Source organism: Schistocerca nitens, chromosome 11 (assembly GCF_023898315.1).
Source record: "Schistocerca nitens isolate TAMUIC-IGC-003100 chromosome 11, iqSchNite1.1, whole genome shotgun sequence".
Taxonomy (NCBI): domain Eukaryota; kingdom Metazoa; phylum Arthropoda; class Insecta; order Orthoptera; family Acrididae; genus Schistocerca; species Schistocerca nitens.
In genome coordinates, this window is record NC_064624.1 from 46,052,977 (window position 1) to 46,074,868 (window position 21,892).

The 21,892-nt window shown below is 42.9% G+C and overlaps 1 protein-coding gene across 8 annotated transcripts in view; it reads left to right on the forward strand.

Moving 5' to 3' along the window:
- Positions 1-21,892, forward strand: part of LOC126212970 (zinc finger protein 724-like) — a 132,344-nt gene that overhangs the window by 61,734 nt on the left and 48,718 nt on the right. For all 8 annotated transcript variants that reach the window (XM_049940496.1, XM_049940498.1, XM_049940494.1 and 5 more), the window contains one exon: positions 17,177-17,214. In XM_049940496.1, coding sequence (XP_049796453.1) covers positions 17,177-17,214 — 38 coding nt within the window. The remainder of the gene's footprint in view (positions 1-17,176; positions 17,215-21,892) is intronic.

A 21,892-nucleotide genomic window follows, 5' to 3' on the forward strand; every position in this document is an offset into this window, starting at 1 on the left:
ACCTTGTACCGACGCGGACACTTTTCTTGACCTTTGATAGTGTTAAGCTGCCGTCGCGCATCAAGGCGGGCTACGAGGTTATTTCTGTTCGCCCCTATGTTCCGACACCTACGCGCTGCTACCAGTGTCAGCGTTTCAATCACACTAGACAGTCTTGTTCCAATGCGGCTAAATGTGTCACTTGTGGCAGGGATGCCCATGAGGGTGACTGTCCACCTCCGTCTCCTCGTTGTGTGAACTGTCAGGGTTACCATGCCGCATCCTCCCGCGACTGTCCTGTCTATAAGGAAGAACGCTGTATCCAAGAAATTCGGGTCAAAGAGAAAGTGTCTACCTCGGCTGCTCGCAAGCTATTGGCTAGTAGAAAGCCCACGCTGCTCCCAGCGGGGAAATACAGTACTGTCCTCGCCTCTCCTCGGACTACCAGGGAAGTGGCAACACAGACATGCGATCTGACCTTCAGCACCACGGTCGTCCGTTCGGCCAGTGCTAAGATTGCGCGGTCGACGTCTCCTCTTCCTCCCATCACCCCACAGGCACCAGCCCCTTCATCAGCTTCTGCTAAGACGAAGACCCAGAAGTCAGATGCATGGGCCTTCAAGAAGGAACCGTCCCGTGCAGACTTCCTACGTACCTCGACCTCCCAGCCTTCGACCGGTACTTCCACCAAACGACCTTCCAAGAAGGCAAATAGGAAGTACAGTTCTCCTTCTCCGCCACGGCGCATTTCTTCTCCTGCGCCACCCAGCGGTTGCCGCGCCAGGCCGTCATCCGTTTCGCCTGGCCGCACCGCTGGTAGCTGAACATCTGGCCGTTCACCGGCGGAGGAAGCTCCCCCTCCCGGCCATCTTTCCCAGATGGCTGATGAACCTATAGACCCAATGGACGATGACTGTCCGCCTACTGATAGCGGCGGCAGTGCTCGCTCGAAGCCAGGCCCTCAGCGGCCTTCGAGGTGACCCCTTCTTTCATCTTCCTTTTTCTTTTCTTACGATGGCACTTATTCACTGGAATATTCGCAGCATTCGCTCCAACCGAGAGGACTTGAAGTTGCTGCTCCGCTTGCACTGTCCGCTCATCGTAGCCCTCCAGGAAACGAAGCTACGCCCTTGCGATCAAATTGCCTTGGCACACTACACCTCTGTGCGTTTTGACCTACCCCCTGTGGTAGGTATTCCGGCTCATGGAGGGGTTATGTTGCTGGTCCGGGATGATATTTACTACGATCTCATCACGTTGCACACCGGCCTGCAGGCAGTTGCCATCCGCATTACTCTCCCCACTTTTACATTTTCCATTTGTACCGTTTACACTCCATCGTCGTCTGCCGTTACCGCGGCAGACATGATGCAACTTATTGCTCAGCTACCTGCACCATTTTTGTTAGCTGGAGACTTCAATGCCCACCATCCCCTTTGGGGCTCTCCAGCATCCTGCCCGAGGGGCTCCCTGTTAGCAGACCTTTTCAACCAGCTCAATCTTGTCTGCCTCAATACTGGCGCCCCTACTTTTCTTTCGGACACATCTCACACCTATTCCCATTTAGACCTCTCTATATGTACTCCCCAACTTGCACGCCGGTTCGAGTGGTATGCACTTTCTGATACATATTCGAGCGACCACTTCCCGTGTGTTATCCATCTCCTGCAGCATACCCCCTCTCCGTGCTCATCTAGTTGGAACATCTCCAAAGCAGACTGGGGGCTCTTGTCTTCCAGGGCGACCTTTCAGGATCAAACATTCACAAGCTGCGATAGTCAGGTCGCACACCTCACGGAAGTCATTCTCACTGCTGCTGAATATTCCATCCCTCACCCTACTTCTTCTCCACGTCGCGTACCGATCCCCTGGTGGACCGCGGCATGTAGAGACGCTTTACGTGCTCGTCGACGCGCTTTACGCACCTTTAAACGCCAGCCTACAGTGGCGAATTGTATCAATTATAAGCGATTACGTGCACAGTGTCGTCGTATTATTAAAGAAAGCAAGAAAGCCAGCTGGGCTGCTTTCACAAGCACCTTCAACAGTTTTACTCCTTCTTCTGTTGTCTGGGGTAGCCTACGCCGGCTATCTGGGACTAAGGTCTACTTACCAGTTTCTGGCTTGACGGTCGCGAATGACGTCCTTGTGGCCCCTGAGGCTGTCTCCAATGCCTTCGGCGGCTTTTTCGCAGAGGTTTCGAGCTCCGCTCATTACCACCCTGCCTTCCTCCCCTGCAAACAGGCAGAGGAGGCTAGGCCACCTAACTTCCGCTCCTCGAATCGTGAAAGTTATAATGCCCCATTCACCATGCGGGAACTCGAAAACGCACTTGGCCGATCACGGTCCTCCGCTCCAGGGCCTGATTCTATTCATATTCAGATGCTGAAGAACCTTTCTCCTGCGGGTAAAGATTTTCTTCTTCGTACTTACAATCGCATCTGGATTGAGGGACATGTTCCCGCATGCTGGCGCGAGTCTATTGTTGTCCCGATTCCTAAGCCGGGGAAGGACAAGCACTTGCCTTCCAGTTATCGACCTATCTCGCTTACCAGCTGTGTCTGTAAAGTGATGGAGCGAATGGTTAACTCTTGATTGGTTTGGCTGCTCGAGTCTCGATGCCTAGTTACCAATGTACAATGTGGATTTCGTAGGCGCCGCTCTGCTGTTGACCATCTGGTTACCTTGTCGACCTTCATTATGAATAACTTCTTGCGGAAGCGCCCGACCGCGGCTGTGTTCTTTGATTTGGAGAAGGCTTACGACACCTGTTGGAGGACGGGCATTCTCCGCACCATGCATACATGGGGCCTTCGCGGTCGCCTCCCTCTTTTTATTCGTTCCTTTTTAATGGATCGACAGTTCAGGGTACGTGTGGGTTCTGTCCTGTCAGACACCTTTCGCCAGGAGAATGGGGTGCCACAGGGCTCAGTTTTGAGCGTCGCTCTCTTCGCCATAGCGATCAATCCAATAATGGATTGCCTCCCAGCTGATGTATCAGGCTCCCTTTTCGTGGACGATTTTACCATCTATTGCAGCGCGCAGCGTACATGTCTCCTGGAGCGCTGTCTTCAGCGTTCTCTGGACCGTCTTTACTCCTGGAGTGTCGCCAATGGCTTCCGTTTTTCTGCCGAGAAGACAGTCTGTATTAACCTCTGGCGCTACAAAGAGTTTCTCCCACCGTCCTTAAGACTCGGTCCGTTGCTCTCCCATTCATGGAGACAACAAAATTTTTAGGTCTTACATTTGACAGGAAACTTAGTTGGTCTCCACATGTGTCATATTTGGCTGCCCGTTGTACCCGTTCTCTAAATGTCCTCCGTGTTCTCAGTGGGGTGTCGTGGGGAGTGGATCGAACCGTCCTACTTCGCCTATATCGGTCGATCGTCCGCTCCAAGCTGGATTATGGGAACTTCGTATACTCCTCTGCACGGCCATCCATCTTACGCCGCCTCAACTCCATACAACATCGGGGTTTACGACTTGCGATTGGAGCGTTTTATACTAGTCCCATCGAGAGTCTTCATGCTGACGCCGGTGAGTTGCCACTCACCTACCGGCGCGATATACTGCTTTGTCGGTATGCCTGTCGGCTACTGGCAATGCCCGACCACCCGTCTTATCGTTCTTTTTTTGATGACTCTCTCGACAGTCAATACGGGTTGTATGTCTCTGCCCTGCTACCCCCTGGAGTTCGCTTTCGTCGCCTCCTTCAACACCTTAATTTTTCACTCCCTGCAACCTTTCGAGTGGGCGAGAGCCACACGCCACCTTGGCTCCAGGCTCAGGTTCGCGTCCACCTTGACCTCTGCTCGCTCCCGAAGGAGGTTACCCCCGGTTCGGTCTACCACTCCCGTTTTGTCGAACTTCGTTCAAAGTTCATTAATATGACCTTCATTTATACAGATGGCTCTAAGACCAATGATGGGGTCGGGTGTTCTTTTATTGTCGGGGCACAAAGTTTCAAATACCGGCTCCATGGCCATTGTTCGGTCTTCACAGCTGAGCTCTTTGCCCTCTACCAGGCTGTTCTTTACATCTGCCGCCACCGACATTCTGCTTATGTCATCTGCTCCGATTCCCTGAGCACCATCCAAAGCCTCAGTGATCCGTATCTGGTTCACCCTTTCGTGCACCGGATCCAACGCTCTCTTCAGCAGCTGGTGGACGTCGGTTCTCCGGTTAGCTTTATGTGGATTCCTGGCCATGTCGGTATCCCCGGGAACGAAGCTGCAGATGCCGCGGCCAAGGCTGCGGTCCTCCAGCCTCGGACAGCTTCTTGTTGTGTCCCTTCGTCAGATTGTAGCAGGGTAATTTGTCGGCGCATTTTATCGTTGTGGCATGCCGATTGGGCTGCACTTACAGACAACAAGCTTCGGGCCTTAAAACCTCTTCCCGTGGCTTGGACGTCCTCCTCACGCACTTCTCGGCGGGAGGAGGTAGTTTTGGCCCGGTTACGAATTGGACACTGCCGGTTCAGCCATTGCCATCTGCTGACGGCTGTGCCGGCGCCGTTCTGCCCATGTGGGCAATTGCTGACGGTCCGCCACATTTTAACGTCCTGTCCGGATTTTAACACCCTGCGTCTTGATCTTGGCCTGCCCTGTACTGTAGAAGCCATTTTAGCGGATGACCCACGAGCAGCTGCTCGCGTTCTTCATTTTATCAATTTGACAACCCTCTCAAAGGACATTTGATTATGCTGTTTTCTTTTTTAATCCTATGCCTGTCAGTCTCTTTCATCGTGTTTCCCGTTATGTTGCTGTTTTAAACTTGTGACTCGCGGTGCATTCCTAACGTAGTCTGGGCGCTAATGACCGTTGAAGTTGAGCGCCCTAAAACCACAAAAAAAAATCACTCTCATCACAGATGGTACATTTTAGGGTCTTCTTCCATTATACCCAATGTATGTAGGTGTTTTTTGAAATTCCCGTGGCTGGTCATCAGTCCAACCTTGAGTTTAATCTCATTCCTGTTCGAGCCCAGGATTAGAGTTTCTTTTAAAACACTGCTTTGGCATCATTATCTTCCCATGTTTTTGCTTATAGACCTTGCTCCAGTATTCTGTGTGCTGTCTTCTAAGCCAATTCTGTAGTTCTAGTTTGATCATAGTCTTGGTGATTGTCAAGACAGGATCCGGTCCAACAAATGGAGTCTTTGCCCCCCATCCTTGCCTATCTGTCAGCTTGTTCATTGCCACCAATTCCAAAGTGGCTAGGGACCCACATTAGGTTTACCCTATTGCTTCCCCGTAGCTCCACTAGAACGCTGACATTTTGCAACCACCTTAGATATTGGTGGAGGAGCTGCCAATGATTTCAGGGTTGCCTGGCTGTCTGAATAGATGTAGATACTACGGTCCTTGTAGCACCTACGTACATTCTCCTCCACACATGCCATGATTGCAGTAATTGCAGCTTGGAATATCGTGGCCAGTTTTCCTAGAGAGATGATGTCCTCCAGTTTTGGATGAACCCTGTACACCCTGGCCTCATTGCCTTGGTCCGATTTCCACCCACCAGTGAACCAGACAGTGTCCCCTGTATGTTGTCAAAATGTTTTTTCCCACTGCTCCCTGCTTCCAATTATTATATTATAAGGCTTGTTGAAGGTGTTGGGAGTTATTATATAGTCTACCGGCATTTCCCCAGCCATTCCTATATTTGCCTCACTCACTGTTTTAGTGTGTGTGTGTGTGTGTGTGTGTGTGTGTGTGTATCCCAGTGAGATTCAGTTTTTACCAGTTATGAGTCTGCTGCCTTCATATTAACCCAAATGTGTAGTGGAGGCATGTCCAGCATGGTTTCCATCCCAGTGGTTGGTGTGCTGCTAATTCTGCCGGTTATGGTTAAGCGGGCCAGTCTTTCCACTGTAGCAAGCTCCTTAGCTGCAACCTGCTGTTCTACATTCTTCAAGCACACTATGGCCCTGTAGGAGATCCTAACTCTAATCACCATGGTGTATAGCCAGTGCATACCCTCAGGGCTTAATCCCCAGTTTTTGCCACAAGCCCTTCTGGTACTCACTACAGAACCTTTTCCTTTGGAGCAGATGCTCCTAATGTGAGGGGTCCATGTTAGTTTCTCATCTAAGGTTATCCTAGATATTTCACTATCCCCTTCACAGGTAGAGTTTCAATGGAAAGCTTTAGATTCCAACTTGAGTGTTGGATACACTTCTTCATGAATGCTACCACAACACTCTTCTTAGGATTAACCCTTAGATTCTGTTTAATGCACCAGTCTTGTACAATGTCAAGCACACCTTATGCCATATTCCTAACTGTGTCAGTAAATTTACCAAGTATTACCCTGACCAGGTCATCTGTGTATCCTTGGCAAAAGCATTGTCTGGAATTTAGTTCCTCAATGATTTAATTCACCATTAGATTCCACTATAAGGGGTACAAAAATCCTCCTTGTGGACAAACTCTAGTGCTGTTAATTACCATCTTTTCATTCATTACAGTGGCCTCTACCCTCCTCCCACTAAGCATGGCACTAGTCGACCTACATGTAGTGGTCACTAGGTCATGCACTCCTGCTGCTCATATATGGAATCAAAGGTTATGTTACTAAAGACCCCCGTGATGTTCAGGAAGATGCAGAGGGATGTTTTTTGAAAGCGAAGTGCTTTCTCCACCCTACCAGCAATTTGACAGAGCTGTCTCACATGATTTACCTGGTTCATATGTGTGTTTGTTTGAATGCAGAGGAGCCCTAGTTAGCCTCTTCTCTCCAACATGTACATTAACCAGTTTTTTCAATGTTGTAAGAATGAAGGACAGACTGATTGGTCTCATATCCTTGGCCTTGTTATGATCAATTCTCCCTGGCTTTGGAATAAAGACAACCTTCACTGCCCTCCAGGCATTGGGAATGACTCCTGCTGCTAGGCTAACCCTGAATAACCTGCACAAGACTCTTACAAGATTCTCTCCTGCTTGTTTCAAAAAGAGCTGGAAAGATTCCATCAGGGCCAGGTGACTTGAACGGTAAGAATGTTCCCATCGCCCATTGAATTTTCCTGAAATTGATGCACTCCTTGACCGATTCTCAGTCCTCTCTTCAAGTGCCTGAGAACTATTGTCTTTCAGGGGTCATGTTCTGGTCTAAGTTATCAGCCAGAGCATACTGAGGAAAGTAAGTTTTGTGGAGCAGTTCCAGTGTCTCATGTTCTGTCTTTGTATATTCCCCACCCTCCTTGGGAAATTTGTGTGTGACATTCTCGTGGTAATTTATAAGCGTTTATAATCTGCAAACAAGATTGAGTGAAAAAATTGTTCCGGGAGTAAATTAACACGGTATTTCATTTATATTACAATAATAGCTGGGTTGATGACGGTGTGTGAATGTTGTAATTTTTCAGGTTATGTTCATAACAGCCAAATACCTGATTTATTAGTGGTTGCTATTTTTGGCCTGTCCGGTAAAGTCGCTACGTGTATCTTCATAAAAGAAACGGTTGAGATTATGACGTGTTGTCAGGAGCAGTTTGCCTATGCAGTGATATCCGTCATGTATTTCGTGACTGACGGGAAAAGGCGGACAGTGAAGTTCAAACATTCGCTATGTTAGTGCGGTTATGTTGACTTAAGTGTCATAATGTTCGTGATGATAACTTGCTGTGATCTGATGTAGACATAGAGCGGCGCCAGATTGTAGTGCTAACGTAAGCATTTTTTCAATTAATGGTTTGAGCAAGTTCACATGAAAGGAAATGCTGTAATTATGTTGAATTTTGTTAGTGTTCACTGTGCTTTGATTATTCGTGTCGTTATATTCGTCTAATCATGTGTAAATACCATTTTGTTGTAGTGTGTGGGTTTTAATGGACTACTGTATAAGAATACTGTATAAGAATACTGTAATTTAGGAACTGGCGAAATATGAGGTACAAGTTAACTGTAATTCGTCAAACATATAGCATTACATGTCATCAGATCTCAATAGATCACTCATCATAGTTACAGTTAGTAGGAAGTAGTTTCAGTAAATCAGTTTCGTAAGAAAAAACTCACCAGTGTTTAATCTTGATGGTAATTAAGAATGAGAGCTTCGGCATTGCAGTGTGCAATCTACGTTACATGTTTATGGTTTTCTTTAATACCAGGTTAAGATTCCCACCCTCCTTCCTCAATGTACCTCCGGGATTAGTTGGTATTCTAGTGAGGATTCTGTGAAGCCTGGCTTGAGATAAGCACCTCCCCATGGTGGTCACTTTAGAACCTTATGAAATAATCTAAGATAAATATTACATTAAATATCAGTGAAAACATAATAAACTACCATCATATGCAACTGTTACAATAAGTAAATACAAGGAAATATTTCTATACAAACAATTGTGTCGTGAGGTGAGATCGTAATTTCATGCTCATTTACATGGTGCTTTAGGGTGCTATGTAGCAGATATGAAGTTCCAATTACAACGAATTGAACTAGACATATCTTGATCACACTGCATAATAGTTAATTTGTCCAAAAAGCATCTAACACACAGTCACTAAGGATAAAGGTAAGGGTGTAGTGTAAAATATGCTGTCTTTTGGTGTAGGGAATTGTGGAGTATACTTAGCTCTGGTCAAATTAACTGAGTAGTTCTAGTCAAATTTTAGATACCCTGGGTCAAGTAGAGTTCCAGACAAACAATGCATTCACTGTACAGTTTGATTTGTTGTTTATGCTTGTGGCGGTTTTGGCTTACCAGTAGTACAATTTAGCATTATTGTAATTAGAGTTTATAAAATTAATTAATGAAAAACTGCTAAAGTTGAGATGCACAGTTTGATATAGTACTGTTGAGTTCAATTTTAATGTTTCTCTATGCCATATTTGTGAATAATATTTTATAGCTGGAAAGTGACAAATTAGCAGTTGGCTATGCATCTGATTTCTTGAGACATCAATCAGCAGAGTTAGAATATTTGATTTGTTGAATCTTTGTTTATTGCTGTCCCTCACTTATTTTGGTCGCATTCATCTTTTGTTTGTCAATGAGTTAATGATTGTTTAAATGTGTGACAAAAATTCTACTTGCCATCATAGCAGTGACCTTGGAAAAGTCCTAAAATTCTTCAAAGATACTAGTGCAAAAGTTGTAAGATTGTGAATTTAAATTCTCCCTTACAGTTAGTTGTCGGCGTTTTCTCACAGGAAAGTATTCCCAATAGATAGCAGGTTATTGGCATTTCTCTTGGCTTGGGAGGAACATAGTTCACCAGAAAATTTTTTTAAATGTATAGGTGTTCATGTTTCAATGTTAAGTGGAAAATGTTTGGTGTCAATCCTGTGCATTTGATGTTAGATTCACATTTCTATCTTACTTGTAGTATTTGAAAGTTTGAATGCATGACAAATTTTCAGTTACTTTATTTGTTCAAATTAATTTCCAGCACTGCTTACAAAGACTTGATATCATATATTAGGAATTATAAAATTCATTTGCGCCAAAATTCGTGGTTGCCCAATAATGGCCATATATTCAATGCCGCAGGAAATCTATGTATGGTAGTGAAACATGGACTGTGGGAAAACCGGAACACAAGAGAATCGAAGCATTTGAGATGTGGTGCTATAGACAAATGTTGAAAATTAGGTGGACTGATAAGGTAAGGAATGAGGAGGTTCTACGCAGAATCGGAGAGGAAAGGAATATGTGGAAAACACTGATAAGGAGAAGGGACAGGATGATAGGACATCTGCTAAGATGTGAGGGAATGACTTCCATGGTACTAGAGGGAGCTGTAGAGGGCAAAAACTGTAGAGGAAGACAGATTGGAATACGTCAAGCAAATAATTGAGGACGTAGGTTGCAAGTGCTACTCTGAGATGAAGAGGTTAGCACAGGAAAGGAATTCATGGCAGGCCGCATCAAACCAGCCAGTAGACTGATGACAAAAAAAAAAGGAAATCTATTGGATTCAATTGGCGGCAGCAGCAGTGCACCGATGCAAGAAACTTGAGTTACAGGGATTTACAAACTTGACAAACTTGCTGACAGTGTCTCCCTCCTGCCCTGCAATCACAAACCCAGAATGCTGTCTAACCTGTGATGCATAATTGAAGTCTACAGTGCCAGTGAACTTGAACTGAAAGTGATTTGTGTTATTGGTAACAGAAGAATATTTTCTTTTGTAGCTAGTTCAATGGAAAAAATAAAATGTATTCATATGATATGGGCTATAAATAAAAAGTATTAGCATATGCAGAAGAATGTGGAAACACAGCAGCTGAGGAGCATTTCATTCCTCCACCAACAGAGAAAACACGATTTGCTATTGGTGTGCTAGTAAAGAAGAACTGCAGAACACGATGAAGGCCAAATGTGAGAAAAGAGGACTGAATACAAAATCGTCAAAACTAGATGATTATATATTGAAATGGATTCAAGCACACCATCTAAATGGTACTGGATTTGCTACAAAAATGACTCAAATATATGCTTGTAAGCTAGTGCTACAGTGGAGCTTAACCGATATTAAGGGTGAAAATGTTTGGTGCTACAGGTTTATGAAGTGTCATGGACTTTGCGTGCGAACCAAGACCAAAACGTCATATAAAATGCCATAAGAGTGTGAAGAGAGAGTATTATCATTCCATCACGGGTTCGATTCCTGGCTGGGTCGGAAATTTTCTCCGCTCAGGGACTGGGTGTTGTGTTGGCCTAATCATCATCATTTCATCCTCATCAACACGCAAGTTGCCGAAGTGGCGTCAAATCGAAAGACTTCCACCAGACGAGCAGTCTACCCGACGGGAGGCCCTCGTCACACGACATTTCATTTTTTATCACAGTATTATACAACACTGAAAGTGAGTATGATGGACTTGATGTGCCAAGTAACAAAATTGTTGCCATGAAATGTGCTAAAACAGTAACTATAAAAACAAGTGAACATGAAAAATGCCCTACACTATTGTTCTTTCATGTTGTGTTGGAGGTACTGAACTAAATCCAGTGATCATTTTCAAGTTTTAAACAATGTCAGAACCTTCTGAAATACTCCCAGGTGTTTACATACATGACAAGGGTTGGATGGATGAGGCCGGTACAAAATTATGGATTAACAGTGTGTTGGAGTGAAGGAAAGGCACTTCATTGAAGAAGACTTCTCTTCTTGTGCTAGATCACTTGAGTAGTCATTTGTAAAATTCTGTTAAAGAGAAATTGAGACAGTTAAATACAGATCTTGCTGTTATTGCTGGAGGACTTACTTCACAATTGCAACTTCTTGATGTTGACACTACACTGAAGAGCCAGAGAAGCTAGTATACCTGTGTAATATCATGTAGGACCCCAGTAAGCATGCAGAAGTGCCACAACATGACATGCCATGGACTAAACTAATGTCTGAAGTAGTGCTGGAGGGGGAGGGAGGGAGGGGGAATTGACACCATGAATCTTGCAGGGATGACCATAAATCCAAGAGTACAAGGGAGCGGAGATCTTTTCTGAACAGCACGTTGCAAGGCATCCCAGATACGCTGAATAATGTTAATGTTGGGGGAATTAGGAGGCTAGCAGAAGTGATTCTCAGAAGAGTGTTCGTGGAGCCACTCTGTAGCAGTTGTGGATGTGTGGGTTGTCGCATTGTCCTGCTGGAATTGCCCAGTTCTGTTGGAATGCACATGAATGGATGCAGCTGATCAGACAGGACGCTTATGTACATGTCACTTGTCAGTCATATCTAGATGTATCAGGGGTCCCATACAACTACAGCACACACCCCACAACACCACTGCAGAACCGACACCAGCTTGAACAGTACCCTGCTGACAAGCAGGGTCCATGGATTCATGAGGCTGTCTCCGTACCTATACACTTCCATCCACCCAATACAATTTGAAATTAGATTTGTCTGACCAGTCAACATGTTTCCAGTCATCAACAGTCCATTGTCAGTATTGACAGTTGCAGGTGAGGTGTAATACTTTATGTTGTGCAGTCATCAAAGGTGCAGGCTCCAAAAGCCCATATCAGTGATGTTTTGTTGAATGGTTTGCATGCTAATAGTTTTTGATGGCCCAGCATTGAAACCTACAGAAATTTGCAGGATTGCACTTCTGTGACATTGAATGATTCTCTTCAGTTGTTGTTGGCCCCATTCTTGCAGTATCTTTTTCCGACCACAGCGATGTAAGACATTTTTTGTTTTACTGGATTACTGATATTCACTGTACACTTTTGAAATCGTCACATGAGAAGATCCCTACTTCATTGCTACCTCAGAAATTCTATGCCTCATCGCTCATGCTCTGGCTGTAACACATTCAGACTTAATTAAATCTTAATTACCTGCCGTTGTCGCAGCAGAAACAGGTGGTTCAGACACTTGTCATATATAGGTATTGCGGACTGCAGTGTCATATTCTCTTTGTTTACATGTCTCTGTCTTTGAATAAGATTGCTTAGACCAGTTTCAGTGCCACCTTAGTGTATATGGAAGAGGATTGGAACAAATGGATGATGGATTAAGCTCAACATGAAATCATGACAAAGGGGGTCTTATAATGATCTACAAACAAATAAGTGTTTCAGTCAATAAAGCTTGTGATCTAGGGTGAGAGAAAATACCAGTTAAATCTTTCATGAAGGATGGCATAAGTAATGCTCTCATTAGTAGTGAAGACCATCTTACATATAAAGAGGGCAATGATGTGGAGAAAAGAGGGAAGTCCAGATATTGAATTTCAGTGATTTTAAAGGTCATTTTGGTTTTATAAACTGAGAAATTTATAGGCTGACTTTGCAATTTATTGATAAGAGTGGTAAAAATGTACTTTTCTTACAAATTGCTTGAAAATTAAGGTGCACTTTACAGTCTGTAAAATATGGTAGTTATTTTATTTGAATGCATTTTGATTTGATCTGATGAGCTCACATAAAACAATGTACTTAAGGATTGTTGCTGCTGTCCAGAGGGTCATCAGATTGTGTATAGCGATCTGCAGAACAAAACTATTTGTATTCTGCCATTGTTGTTTACTATTTGCTCCTTCCATCTCACCATGGGTCTAAATACAGTTCTACTACAGTAACATTCAAAAATGTTTTATAGAAAGCATTAGTTTCACTTACATAAACATAAGTGTATAATAGAAAAAACTGCCATGAGTAATTGAAAAATATGAAATTGTAATCTATTTAGTACAAGTCTACATATAGTTTAAATAAGGTTATGTTACATCAAGAGAGATGTAATTCTTTTGACTGAAAAGTAATTTGTAGGTCTCACTGTATAAGAATAAAACTATTTTGGGATCTGAAGAACAAATCACTATTTGGTGCATACCCATGGTCTTTGATCACAGCTGCACATCAATTTGGCATTGAATCCACAAGCTTTTGTAATTCGTCAATTGGGAGTTCTGACCATAGGTTCAATAAGATACCAGCAAACTGATTCTTGTTCTTCTATCACGAACACATCAATTCAGTGCATATCAGAGGCATTCAGCTGGATTTAGATCCAGGCCTTGGCTTATGCACCCAAAAAGTTTGTTTTTGGTCTGAAAAGAATTGTTTTGAAAATAGGCAGAGGTGTGTTTAGAATCATTGACCTACTGAAGTATCCAATTATTTGACATATTCTTTCTTCTACATTGAATCATACTATTTTCTAAAATGTGACTGTACTGGAAACATCCCCACCTTAGACCTGTCTTTGGCATTCTAAGTTCAAGTTTTCCCTCCAAACTCTATCCTGTCCCTAATTTTTGAATTTGAGTGGGTTTATGTCATTTATCAGGTAGATCACTTGTTATTATGTGACTTTTTACAGTAGACTTGTCAGCATAGTTCATGATGTTGCTTGAGATCATGCCTAATATGGTGAGATGTTTCTCGTGGTGCAGCAGCTGATTGCTTACAAATATTTCTGTCCTTCTTCCTCGCTATTCTTCAAGCATGACCTGACCTTGGTTCATTGATTGTTATTTCCTGTTCTTGCCATTGACTGTGCACACTTGTTAGTGGTTGTGATATGCCATATTGTATAGAAGTACTAGACTGCTACCTCCCAGTCTTCAAGACAAGCAAAACAGCTTGTCTCAAATCAAGCAAGTGTTATGTTTTGGTATGCTTCTAATTCTCTACAAGTAAGCAATCACGTAGTGAATGTGTGAGAAATAGTAGTTAATGAATACCATACCATCAAGGCAAGTTATGTAATTTTCAGCTAAAGGAATATATACTTACATTGTTGTTCTATCGTCTTGTTCAATCACTAGATACGAAACCACAGCAGCATGAAGCTCTTTATGGAGTGACACTTCCATGTGTTTTTCTTTTGTGACTGCTTGCAAGCAGTGCTGACAGCGTAACAATGCAACTCAAAAATATTTGTGAACACTGCTGTAGCTTAACAAAATACTCCGAATACTGTTGTCAGCATATTTGCAGAGACTCTTTGACCTCCTTGCTATAATTTGTTTGCAATACATACACCATCACTATGCCTTCCTGATAAGGTATTGCAAGAGTGGAACAAAAAAAATTTTTTTTTGTCCTGCTCCAATACAGGCCAGCTAAGGTTTTACATTTCTTTATGCTACTACTTCATCTGTACACTTCTTTCTTTCTTTCTTTCTTTCTTTCCACTCACCTGATGTCCAGTTACTATCTTGTCTTCTTGGAACTATTTTGCTACGGAGAATTTATCAACTCAATTCTGTTTCTGTATTTGGTTTGATTCAATTTCTTGCTTATTTATACAAGTTCCTTATAGGTCTTTGTGCACTTCTGTAAGCCAATGAGTTATTTTTTTATTTTTTTAGTACTGCTGCAGTTTTTCTTTTCAGTTTGCTAAGACTCATTAGCCTTCTTTGCCAAATTTTGTCTCCAGTTATTTTCCTACATATTTATCTATACTTCTGTATTTCTTATGAATTTAAATGTTTTTGCTGGTGTTCTGTTTCCAAATATCTTTTCTTTTATGGTAATTTTCACTATCTTTTGTTGATTCTAAAATTAGTATTTGTGAAACAGATGGGTATTCTGGCCAAATGACTGCCTTGCAAGTCGGAGTTTTGGCTACATGATTTCTCCTAGATGCTTAAATTTGTCTTCCCCTGTTACTCCCATACTTCATATTTGATTGGGATGTTGCAGTTCTGGTAGCCATTACTGCTTCACCGCTTCTTATCAGAGGAGATGAGTAGTAATGATTTTCCTACTGTTTCTCTTCCTATCTGTTTTGTGCTTTCTCTACACTGTCAGTATTGCTAAGTTATCTACAAAATTTGAACAGACAATTTTGACATTATCCATTTTCTAAGTAGTATTCAACTTCTGGTATTAGATTCTGACAACTGCTCCATCTATTCAGTGTTCACTTGTTAAAGTATGGTCTGAAAGAAGAATGGTGTTAGACAATTGCCTTAGCTAAAGTCTGTTCATATCTCAAATGAGACTGAAGTTCTTTTAATAGGACTCGTGTTGTCTTCTGCATTTCAGATTCTTTAAGAATATTGAATAAAAGCAGTCTTGCTTCTAAAATTTTACAAATGTATTCCAATAATATTTTGCTCCATTAGTCTTATCATTTTCCCTTCGTAGGACCTTGCTGTCCTAAGCCATCTCTGATATATCTTGCATTTTAGAATTTCTGCAGTTGCTTCCTACTTGAATTTTCATGGAATTTCTTTGAATCTTCTGTGAACATAGTTATCAGTTATTCTAGGCCGGGAATCTTACTTTTATTATTCAGTGGTAATGGTCAATGTCAACAGGTATCTATGTCTGACTCTGAAATTAATCATATTTTCGGAATTGTGCTTTGCTATTGGCACATAAGCTATCTGATATTCCCAAATCATCTTATTGTTGACTTCATATCTTTTTGGTGGTGTATGTGGGGGTGGGGGGTGTTCACTGCTAACAATTTTGCTAAATGTCTTTTTTTATCATTTTTCCTTTTTTCTTACATCCACAGTGAGGCAGACGTTTATAAATGAAAAAATTTCTCCCTGGACTGTTGCAGAATGTATTTATTCAAAATTGTTAATTTGGCAGTTGTACGATTCTCAAGTAATAGCTCAGTGTGACATAGGAATGCTTTGTAATTCTGTTTGAGAACACTTTCTTTGTGTCAACCATGTTTACAAATTCCATATTCATTATAAGACAAGTGTCTTTGTCATCTGTATGCCTATACAATAGTAGTACTTCATGTAATAATTTCCATCAAAGTCATGTCATACTGCACATCTTAATTTCCACTCCCCATGCGCCAGATGTTACATTTAATGGCTTTGACTTAGTTCATAGTAAGCTCTCACTTGAGAATGGCATATGTCGTAATTCCAGTTGTGAATAAATATGTTTATAGCAGTTTAGGCAGAAAATGTTCTCACCTCCATTCTGTACCAGTTTGAGGATAAAAAATTTAATAAAATCGATGATTGTGTACCTCTCATTTACATATTGAATTATTGCAGAGAGAGAGTCATTCTGGAGGTAATGGAAAAATTTGATACTAATTGCAACATAGATTTGCCATTTATGAATACAGTCCTGGAGTAGTTTCATGAATTTTTTCGCTGTGTTCTCTGCGAAGAATCTACAGTTCTCTGAACGTGGTATTTCTTCATCTGTGAATGTACTACTTTGTTGTGCCAACTTTAACTTGTCCATTTACAATGCCTGAAAGTATTTAGAGTTTGCCAATATTTGTTAATGTTTCTATATTTAATGGTCAAAGCCTGTATGTAGTTTTGGATGTGAACTTAAGCTTGGGTTTAGAAGTAACTCCTCACCTCTACAAGTTGGTCTGGGCTGCCCAGATTTGATCCAAATGTGTCACTTCTGATGATCGATTCAACTGTCGGTGAATGGCAGTTTTCATAATATGAAAAAGTAAACCAAAATTTCACCCAAGGTGCAAGTGCATGGCAGATTAAAGATTTTTTGGTCACTTTTCTTTGTGAAGTGTTGGAGGAAGTATGATTACAACTCAATTACTGGCTTGTATTGTTATATACAGTACTGAAGACAAAGGGAGAAAATGAAGAGTGAATTCTTACTACCATTCTGTTTCAGTAACTGCAACACTTTATCATGTCTCCTCTAATGATATTTTCAAGCCTCACTTACAGCATTTTGTGGACCAATCACATGTTGGTGGGTGTTAGTATAATGGTATTTATTTACTGTCTCATCATTTGTAAATCACTTTACATTTCTTGAAATGTTTCAGGTGGAAACCTCAACAAGATACACATATGATAGTGCAAGGTAAGTTTTCATAATTCACTGCAGAACTTTTTTGAGAAATATAAATTTTTATTTATTAATTGTGATAGTACTTCAGATATAAAATGCGCTACTGTAATTATTCAGTATTACTGATAAGCAACAACATTACAAGGCAGTATGGTCAGTAATGCTATTCTCTGCAACAACCATTATGTCACTGTTCCTAAATATGTAGAGCGAATGTCTAATATCCATACAGGAAAACAAAAGTTCAGGTGGAATGTCAGCACCTGTATTGGGCTGAATGTGGAATGTTGCATGAAAATCACTGAAATTCAATAGATTCATCTTGATGAGCACAAGCTAATATACTGCAATAGAAAAGTAAGAAGGAAGGGTGAGTGGGTATATATCCAAAAATTGGAGCTGATTCCTGGCCTTCCCGATTAATGAATATAGTGTTGAACAGCTCTTTCAATGCTGTGCCACATTGGTGCTCAGGAAGCACACAAGCTCATAGTGGTGACAGTGTACAGGCCACCAGCAAGAAGAATCTTATGTATCTGGTGCCACTTTCAGTAAGGTTGTGAAGACTTAACTGGTGAATCCTCATTCTCTTTGTTTCTCCTTCATCCCGGTGTGTTCCTGAAGGCTGGCCCATTCATGAGACACATTACAGGTGACAAGGTAATGCATAATTCCCAGCTCCTGGTCAACAGGTAGGGTTCGCACATACACTCTGATACAGTCCATGCCTAGAGAGGGGTAACTGCCTAAGCTGTTACCTTCCCAAATCCCAATTGGTCCCTCTGTCAGGAGTTTGGGAGGTGTGACCTGACGTGTGAACAGTCATTTACGGTGGGTGAATCCCCCCTCTGAGTGTGCCCCCCAGTTGGAAGGAGCGTGCCATTGTAGATGCTGGCAATCATGGAGATTTTTTTTTTTTTTTTTGCAGTGGCTCACCATCTTAGTGCGTGTCTACTAAACATAAACAGAATGAGGCTAAAGATTTGAAGACCCTTCCAACTGCGCCTCGGTTCCTCATGGTATCATGTACTGCAGGTGGTCTGTCCTTTGCTACAGTTACTGTGTGCATTATTGTGAAAGGTTGTTGCAGTTGTAGCCCCTGTGAAATCCTATTCTCATGTATGTAATGCAACTTTGCTTCTGAAGATGTATTGTGATTCTCAAGCTCAACTGCTTACAGCATCACATATCCAGAGCTATCCTGTTCGTGTGGAGAACCATCTTACACTGAACTCTTCACATGGTGTTCTTTACATTCTGATGCTTGATGGCCTCACTGAAGGAGAAGTCCACAGTCATCTCTCTCATAATGGCATCACTGCAGCCCATTGAGTAATGAAAAAGATGGATGCAAACTTAATGCCCACATGCATTCTTTTTCTACCGTTTGCTCGAGTATTGTTTGCCTCAAAGATTAAGGCAGGCTATGAAGTCATCACGGTCCAACCTTACATTCCAAACCAGATGAGTTCCTACAAGTGTCAGCATTATAATAAAACACATATCCTGTCGTCGAAACATGGCCAAATGTGTTACTCTTGGCAAAGATGCTCACGAGGGTAGCAGTTTCCTCCTCCTCTCTGCTGTATCAATTGTAATCCCATGAATTTCCCATGTGTCTTAACGAGTGAGCCATGTAGGAGATCTGAGTGAATGACATCAAACTCCACTTTGTCACTCACAGTTGTTAGCTAGTAAAAATCTGTGAATTTTATGATTCGCATCTACAGTACCGTTTTTGCTATTCTATGCATAATGGAGGATATGCCCACCCAGACTTGCGACCACAATTTCAGTATTGCAGTAGTGAAGTCACCCAGGTCACAGTAGCATCCCCATCTCCTCCTACAGCTGCGCAACAAGCCATCTGATCTTTGCCCTGGTGGTGAAATAACCTGTTACACAACTGTCAATCTGAAAGGACAAAAGCAATACTCCCGCAAAGACTTTGTACAGCTAAAAAACATATTTATCTGGCAACTAGAAAGTTCTAAGAAATCATACAAAAACAAACGGTCTTCACCTTCCTTGACTAGGAGATCCTCTTCAGTGGTGTTGGCACATATACCCACACCTGCCTGACCTCCATTTTGCTGGTGCCCGCTGCCTACCAGTTTTCTGCCATGGAATTCACAGGATGGCTCAGGGAGAATGCCAATATGTTTGTAGATCTCATGGAACAGGATTCTCCAGCCTCTGCCCCTGTAGCAGTGAATTTTTGAAGACGGGCACTCAGCAGATACCAAGGTGACTAACCTTCATTTGTTCCCTCCTCCCCAATCCCCATTATGACTTCTCCAATGGAACATTTGTGGCATTAGATTGAGCCAACAGGAATTACAGCTGTTCTTGGAATTGCAGTGTCAGTTTTTTTCTGCTTCCAAGAATAAAAATTGTCCTCACAACCCCTTTGACCTGTCATGTTTCTTCTGGTCCACTTTCACCTTTCCCCCACAGACAGCATTCCACCTCATGGGGGAGCCATGTTGGTCATCAATATCATCGAACACTTGACTGCTAGCTATGGCAGTCTGCACTTTTGTTCCTCATTTCACCTTTTCTCTTCTGTAACATCCACACTCCTCCGTGATTTGCTGTTACCAAGTTGGACTTGGTCCAGCTCATTGGTCAGCTCCCTCACTCCTTTTTGCTGCTTGGTTAGTTTAATGCCCACCATCTGCTTTGGGGCTCTAGAAGAACCTGTCAAAGAGGTTTCGTCTTAGCTGACGTCCTGAATCCTCTCTCATACCAGTGAAACAGCCATGTTCCTTTCAGATTCCATGCACATTTATTACCATTTAGACCTCTTGTTCTTCACTGTCCAGCTTGCCCGTCATCTCGAATGGCCCATTCCCTCTGACACATACTCAAATGATCACTTTCTGTGTGCTGTCTATTCAGACTCTTACCCCACCTGAGTGCAAAGCTAATTAGCAGCTTTCTAAGGCCGACTGGAGGCTTTACTCATCCCCCTTTACACAGCTGTGATGACCAGGTAAAGTATCTTCCAAAACATATCCTTACTGCAGCAGAATGGTCCATGCCATGTACTTCAAGTTGACTGTAGCATGTCCTGGTCCCTGGTAGACTGAGGCATGCAGCGACGTGTTTCACTGGAGCACATCCTATGATGGTGAGTTATATTCATTATGAAGAGAGGTGTGTGCAGTGTTGTCACATGTTTTGGGATACTAAAAAACCTACCTGGATGTCGTTTATTAGGTATTTTAAGTTTCACTCCCACTTCTGTTGTGTGGAGAAACATTAATCGGCTCTCTGGGGCCTAACTTGATTCCCCAATTCCTGGTATGACCATGATGTCAACTCCCATGATATCTCCAACACCTCGGACAGCTATTTTAGAGAGATTTCAAGCCCCACCAACTATAACGGTGCCTTCCTCCCATGTGTAGAGGACAAGGGAGTTATTTTTAGGAAATACGGTGCGAAATTTTGATTTAGTGTGTTTCAGTGCACATTGCGCCGGCCTCACGGCAAACGATGGATGAAGGCTGGCCAATGCGTTATGCAGGTGACGCAGTTTTGAAATGAGTGTCGGTATGTGTGTACGTGTGCAGCAGCCATCAGAACGCAGCATTAGCAGAATTATGCAGGTGTGGGCTGCGTGTGGCACGGTTGCGTTAGCCAACTCATCGAGAACCTTCTAATAAACACTCCGCTGAGTAACTGGCGAATTCAGCGGCGGCCTGCACTATTTAAGGGCATCAGAGGTGGGCGCTGGCATTCGGTTCGACCGATTGGGCATTTGGTCACTGTCGCTAGCTGCCGCGTCTGCAGTGGGGTGAGCTGGGCCGGACCTCATGCTGCTGACCTCCTACCGCCTGCACAGCTGCTGACAGTGTGGCATCGCGTTCCCCGGACTGCATGCATCAGCACGTCTCTACCACGACACGAGTGGTGGGGCTGAGCTACCAGAAAATGTATTGGAAGAACCAACAATAAATAGGAAGATTGCTAAAAACAGCCACCTTCTTCTACCCAGCCATGCCCTACAACCCTGACCACATCACCCGCTCAGATCGTCCTATGACAAGTGGTGTTAGTCAGGCAACCTGTGCATCGCACACTCCTGTTGGAATTGGTGACACTAGTGGTCTTCTCCTTGGATTTTGAGGAAATTGTGGCTGGTAATCGACGAGGATATGTGCCACCTGAGAAGGGCAACAATGGATCAGCAACTCCTGCAACATGATAAGTGCCAGTTTTTCGTTTGGTGGTTTGTCTGAACCTGTGGCATAGTCAGTCTTCCCTTCCTGTTCTTCTTTCTGGGCTTACTGTAGTCTGGATTCGATAGCTGGTAGTGACGGAGCAGTCTGTCAGCCGAGATGGCTATTCAGCAGCTAATTGAGCAAATGCCGGAATTAGAGATAGAGCTTGCTCGGTCTAAAGATGTGAGCAAAGAACGGTTTCCTGTTAATGCAATAATTCTTGACACTAACGCTGCGTCTTTGGTCACCCCTTTCTCGGGAAAAGCTGGGGAGGATGTTACGATTTTTTTTGAGAACCTCAAGACGGCTGCTAAATTGGGAAATTTTGGGGTGCAGAAACACTCATGCATGTGGCTAAGTTGAAAGTAACTGGGGATGCCAGAGCATACGTTACATGCCATGAAGAATTAAGGGATTGAAGTATTCAAAGAAGGGTTGCTGGAAAGGTATCGGAGGAAAAA